Here is a 6,719-nt window from a genome sequence, read left to right on the forward strand (position 1 = left end):
TGTGTACAAAAACCTTAAAAACTAAATGAGACCAAACTGAAAATATATTATCATACTAAGTCATTTTTCCTGTTTAACCTAGAACAACCGATTACAAGGATTGAATGTGGACAAAAAACAAATTATAAACAAAAGAAACTTCAAATATACAAATCAAAAAATATATTACTTTTTTAAATCATTATCCCAAATTTTAATTAATTATGTTACACTAAGATCACTAACGATAAAAATGGTGGGATACCGGGAGTGTTAAAATAAATTATTATTTAGGTTAAAAAAAAAAGGTAGGCTTGAACTTATGTCTTAAATCTTTTAAGATATTAACATTAGCAAACACGTCATATAAAGAAGCTAGCTATATGCACTGCGTCTATTTTGTACCATGGTTACTTACCCTTGTATAAATACCAAACTACCAAGTGCATATCATCTAGACTTAAAAAAAAAAACTTCTTTCATCTCTCTCTTTCTCTTGCTTCAACATTTTCTTTCTGCAAAATAGCGAAAATTAAGAATGGGAGCACTAGACTATCTTTCTAACTTTTGCAGTGCCACAAGCACCAGAAGCACAAGCAGAAGCAGAAGAAAACCGATGCAGGCATGCACACTCATCCCTCTTCTTCTTCTTCTTCTTCTTCTTCTTCTTCTTCTTCTTCTTCTTCTCTCTCTCTAACAAGAATGGTTTGTGGTCTTGTTTAATTCCCAGACAGTTGAAATTAAAGTGAAAATGGATTGTGATGGATGCGAAAGAAGAGTCAAGAACTCTGTTAAATCAATGAAAGGTCTCTCCTCTCCCAGTGATCACTAGCTCTCTGATTACAATGCTTTAAATAAACTGTTAGAATATTGCTGTAAAACTTTGGTTGTTGTGACATTTCATCATCAGGCGTAAAGAGTGTGGAGATTAATAGAAAGCAAAGCAGAGTAACAGTTAATGGAAATGTGGATCCAAACAAGGTATTGAAGAATATCATGAGCACCGGAAAACGAGCAGAATTTTGGCCGTACATACCTTACAATTTGGTGAGTTATCCGTACGTGAGTCAAGCCTACGACAAAAGGGCTCCCGCCGGCAACGTTAAGAACGTCGTTCAAGCCTTCTCCGTCCCTAACACCACCGATGAACAGATGACTCATCTCTTTAGCGACGATAACCCTAATGCTTGTTCAATCATGTGATCAGTTTAATTCCTTTTTTTTTCTTTTTGTTATATATATGGTAATATTATATGAGATCTATATATGCTTAAAATAAAGTAAACAATTTATTAAATTAATGGATCTGTTTTTTATTTCAAACTGATCCAATAAACGTTAAAGATCATATATCCAAATAAAATACATCTACTTTTTATTGCTCTTGTTTTCTCTTTGATAAATTCTAGTGATAACATCTCATGTATGGATGTTGATGTAATTTTGTATATAACTTGCATGCATATTTAGGTTTCTACTTCATTAGCGACATGTCCAATAAAATGTAAAGATTTTACTATTGAAATCCGTAAAAAGGACAAACAGTGCTCGCACGATATTTTTGAATTAGCAATCCAAATTCACGTCTTGATATACAAAATGTAATTTAATTAATCTATTAAACAAATTAGATGTGAAAATCTAAACGGATAACCTTACGGTTATAATAATCTTTTTTAACTTGTTAATCAAGTGGTAAACAAAAAGATTAAAGTTGAAATCTAGAATTCATTTTTTGTTTTAATCTTTTATCCAGATTGATTAATAAATTAAGTTTTTCAATATCCAAGGTTCCTGATAGAAAACGATTTGTCTTATAAGTATTAATAAAGTTTTTTAACTGGCTGTTAATCAATTAGTTTAGCCGGTATATATTTGTTTTTTTCGTTTTGGGATATCCGAGTGTGTTTAAAACTAACTCCTAGTTTTTTTATACAGAAATGTTTGGCAAAAAAAATATAAAATTTTAAGTGTAAAATTACATATAGAAATCAAAAGAAAAAACTTTCAAAAACTATTTGAAGCAGCATTTTGATTAAAATATTTAGTTTAAAATAAAAACATAAAACTCATACCGAAGATTTTCTTTAGTTCGTTTTTTTTAAGTTATAAAACTAAAAGTTAATTAGAACTCTCAAAAAATTCATTATAGAACGTACCAATACCCTGAATGTCACACAAACCAAATGTTGTCCCCCAAGGTGAACATAAAGCGCCAACTCAAGAAGAAACAGTTATAATGGGTCAAAATTTTATGTATGTATGAGAATATTTTTTGCTCAAAGACCATTAGTCGTAAAAAAAAATCTTTAATAACCAATATGGTAAACATGAACTAGTTTGTAAACTAATTGATGTCCATGTATATTTACACGTACGAAATCTGATATGATACCATACAAGTGAGAATCCTAATAAAGCGAAGGACGCTTTAGTTAGGGGGGGACTTTTATTTGCAAAAGGTCTTTAAAGCATGAACACACCAAGATTCTCTTTCTTTTTTCAAAAGTTTCTAAAAAAATTTTGTTTCTTTATATTCGTGTCTCTAATGATCATGCTTTGTATCTAAAAAATAAAAATAAAGAATCAGAATCTACGCACGTTGAATGATGTTTTATTAGGTTTAATTTTACACAGCCGTCGCACAGAGCCGACATTTTATTTGATTATTAATCGTGTTAGATGACATATATATGTAGATCATAACGGATGAGTTGTTTAATCAGGATCTAGCTTTAATTTTACTACTTAAATTTTTTTAATCAATTGCCCAAAAGAAACATGATTTTCAACATGTTTAATTACTCTTTAGTCTTTGAGGAATGAATTATCAAACGTATACATATTATTTAAATTATAAAATAAACAAGTTAGAAATAAGAAAAATTAAGGATACCAGCATTAGTATTTGATGGAATTTAATGTAACTCAAACGTCAAAAACTGACCAAACAAATAACCAAATAAAATCAAGCATATGAAGAACATAAAAATTTAGTGACTTCCACCACTGATGTGATGTTTACGTCAGATTGATTGAGAAAATTTAGTTTTCTCTTTTATATAATTTTACCAAGAAACGTATAAAAGATAACAAAACTTACTGTATTAGGTGGATCATGACTGTCTTCTTGTATTTTTTAGAGATAATTTCTTATCATATGCGAAATTATAGTGTAACAAATATGAAAATAATTTTTTGTTTTTTACCTTAAGCTTAAAGAAGGGGACCACAACCAGGCTCATTTCTCAGCCCAACTTCGCAGCCCGTTTATGTGATACGACGTGGTTTACAGAAATCTGGTGACATGCCTTTTTTGTAGACGACATCCGTGAAAAATATGGCTATTTTAAAGATTTGTCTAATTGATGATTAGTTCTTAGAAAATGATAAATAAGATTAGTTTAATTTGTTAACCTCTCTAAACTATTATGTAATCCCCGAACTATTTGTAAACTCATGGGAACGTAGTCATAAACAAATACAAACTCTAAAACGGTTCATATATTTAATTTTTTTTCACAAATCTTCAATAACAAAAAGCACAATGAGCATTTACCAATATGTATTTGAACTTGATTTGATTATTCAAATAATACAATTACATTACATGATGTAATATTTTTATTAAATTTTAAATGGATATGTAAATCATATAAGAAAAAAACCAATGAAGATTATAGAATGCTTCCATAATTCCATATTTTCCCCGGCTTAATGGGCTTTTCGCCTTTGTTTTCTACTTTAAATCTCGGGCTTCAATACCCTTATACAATACAAATGCAAATTTAGATTGTTTGATACTATAATGAGAAGCATTTAATTCGTTTTATTGTCTTTTATATGTTTTTACTGCAGATCTGATAAAATGTTGTATCTGATTGTCTTGACTCAATAACAACTATCAAACAACTCTTAAACTAACACAAACATATATATACCTCTTCTCCATCATAACAATACTTGTACATCATGAATTAAGTTGGTTTTTACTTTTTACCCACTTAATGTCAATCTTTGGGTAAAAAGGTAATTTCATAGGGGAAAATTGATGAAATAATTAGAAGCAGAAGCCACATGGACGATCCATAACTATTGACATACCAAACGGAACAAAAAAGAAAAACCACACGAATTCTTCCAGTTCCAATGGAACAACTAAACGTAAAACCCACTAATATTTATAAATTTCCAAATCAAAATCAACTCAAATATATCAACATGTTAATTAATTCATATATCACAAATGAAACCAATAAACTCATAAAAGAGTTGTTTCCTACAACATAGACCAATAAATTCATGGTTGTGTCATACTCATATCAGCAACTTTATCACGACCAATAGCAACATGTTTATGAGGAGTTTCAGGGATAGAATTTCCGTTCTCATCGTACAAAATCTTTCCGGAAAACTCAAGAGGCCGACATCTTTCCCCCATAATAATTGTACGCTTCCATACAGCTTCTTCATCATCATCATCATCATGATCATTTCCTCCTAATTCTTCCACTTTCCTCCACGAAATCATCTTGGCCATCAATAACGCTTTACTACTCAAACCACCTCCTAATTTGGAAGTCGCCTGCTTTTTGACTCCTAGACGCACTGTGTTTTTCTCTCTTTTATACGTATCGGATCTTTTCAAACCACCATGTGAGCCACATAGAAAACCAACGATTGAGAAAATGGATATAACCCCAACTAGAAAAGCAAAAAACGCGATGCCCGGGAAGGGCAATATGGTCTTTTGTATAAAGATTAGTTGTCTTGCCATGGCTAGACTTTAGTCTTTATATATGAAGGGGAAATAGAGATAATTTATATGGTATAAGTGAGGGGTTGGTGACAATATATAATGGATCACCATGGCCATAGGTGGTTGGTTTAACTTTATATGGAGTGACTGTTAAGGTAATGGACTAAAGACCCCATGGTTGGTCAAGTGAAATTACTAAAAGACCCCATGTTTGGTATAGTTTATACATCTAACTTTATATAATAGAACTACGAGTAAATACTTGCAATTCGTGTGGTGTTTTTTTTGGTTGCTCAAAATGATCAATAGAACCTTGTAATTTGTATGAAGTTATTGGAATTTAATTATTCAGGATGCATGCTAGTAATTGTTAAAAGAATTGAGGGATAGAGTGGTAATTTGGACTTCTCCACTAACTTGGCGCGTTTTCCCGACCGAAAGTGACTCAACGTATCTCACGGGCCGAGTTGACTTGACGATTCCCATCACTGACTGACGGTTGACCCAAGCTTTTAACGACACAAAATTCACGTCTTCTTCTTTGTCCGTTAGCTGTTGTTTGGTTTCATGTCACTGTTGGCTTTTTAATTTCGCCATTTCTATTATTAAGTTTTTATCAAGTTTATTTACAAATCTAAAAAAAAAAAAAAAAAACTTTTATCATGTTTAGTATTTAATGGGATTTTGCTGATAAAAAATATATATTAAGTTTGTTTTTAAAAAATTAAGGTTTTCTACAAATTTCTTAGGTCACCTATGAAATTATCGTTCGACATACAGAATTCTAAAAACTATGTCGTTTCAAAATAATAATAATAATAATAATAATAATAATAATAATAATAATAATAACCTAGGAAATTAATATTCGGTATGAATTGATTCATATATTTACGAAAGTATTAAACTTTTGATAAAAACCTTTTTTTTATTTTCTTTATAGCAGAAATATTCAAAGACTATTACCATAACAAAAAAGATGCTCTATATTACTATGAAAGACCCATTATGCAAGAATAAAACCCATTTTTGCAGTGGGCACAGTAAAATTCAAGGTTATTGTAATTAACTTAATTTGCTTTTATTTATTTATTAAAAAAAAGCTCAACAAGTTTTAGCTAAATTTGTTATTTTCTTTTTTTTAATATATAGTAGTTTATAACCCGTGAGAACCACGGTTATAAAACTAATTAAAATTTTATATTAAAAAATCAAATTTACTAATCAATTATTTTAAATAAACTATTACTTAAGAAATATTTTTTCGTTATATAAAGAGAATTAAAATCAATGATTTAAATAAATATGTGAAATTATATCACCTTATAATCTATATTGATTTTATTTTATTTTTCCATCTAATGTTATTAATTTAATATAATTAAAGTGAGAAAATTAAAATTTTGAAATTTAAAATGAGGAATCAATTATTAATTTAATGTAATTAGAGTGGAAATTTAAAATTTAAAATTTGAAATGGATAATTAATAGATTGACAAGTAGCATGATAGGTGATATATAACATTAATGAGGAGTGTTAATTGTATAGGAGATTATACTTATTCTTTTATTAGAATAGGGATTATATATATTAGGTATGAGACTTATGTATTACATAGATTTATTTAAAAGAAAAAACTAAAAATAAAACTCTAAACATTTAAAAAGTTTGAATTTATAAGAAAAATATTGAATTATAAAAATTAAAATGCTTTTTTCTCTAAATTTAAACAAATAATTTAGAAAAAAAATAAATGTAGTATTTTTTAAATTAAAAGGAAAGTTTATTAAAGAAATTAATATGCAATTATTATTGTATTTAAATAGTATGTTGAATTAATAAAATAGAAAAACCATAAAATAACATGTAGAATACAAATTAATTCAAAATAACCACAAAATATCATTTGGCAAATTAAATGAAAGTGTGTCAAATGGCAAAATAAAATCTTCATTTATTAAAATAGATTGATTAATATTA

At 28.6% G+C, this 6,719-nt stretch overlaps 1 protein-coding gene across 1 annotated transcript; it reads left to right on the forward strand.

Annotated features, from left to right (window-relative positions):
- The first annotated feature begins 425 nt into the window (after window positions 1-425).
- On the forward strand, window positions 426-1,357 carry LOC145031929 (heavy metal-associated isoprenylated plant protein 21-like). Its single transcript, XM_078980583.1, has 3 exons — window positions 426-601; window positions 710-785; window positions 890-1,357. Exons 1-3 carry the CDS (start codon window positions 518-520, stop codon window positions 1,180-1,182), a joined length of 453 nt encoding a protein of 150 aa, XP_078836709.1. The 5' UTR covers window positions 426-517; the 3' UTR covers window positions 1,183-1,357.
- The last annotated feature ends 5,362 nt before the right edge of the window (window positions 1,358-6,719 follow it).

This window comes from Lactuca saligna, chromosome 2 (genome assembly GCF_052625555.1).
Source record: "Lactuca saligna cultivar CGN05327 chromosome 2, ASM5262555v1, whole genome shotgun sequence".
Classification (NCBI taxonomy): Eukaryota; Viridiplantae; Streptophyta; class Magnoliopsida; order Asterales; family Asteraceae; genus Lactuca; species Lactuca saligna.

Bases quoted from the DNA above. Each gene is read 5' to 3' on its own strand.
- LOC145031929 (XM_078980583.1), top strand. From the start codon at position 518: ATGGGAGCACTAGACTATCTTTCTAACTTTTGCAGTGCCACAAGCACC. The intron at 602-709 runs GCATGCACACTC...TTTAATTCCCAG, and splicing joins GCAGAAGAAAACCGATGCAG to ACAGTTGAAATTAAAGTGAA. The intron at 786-889 runs GTCTCTCCTCTC...TTTCATCATCAG, and splicing joins CTCTGTTAAATCAATGAAAG to GCGTAAAGAGTGTGGAGATT.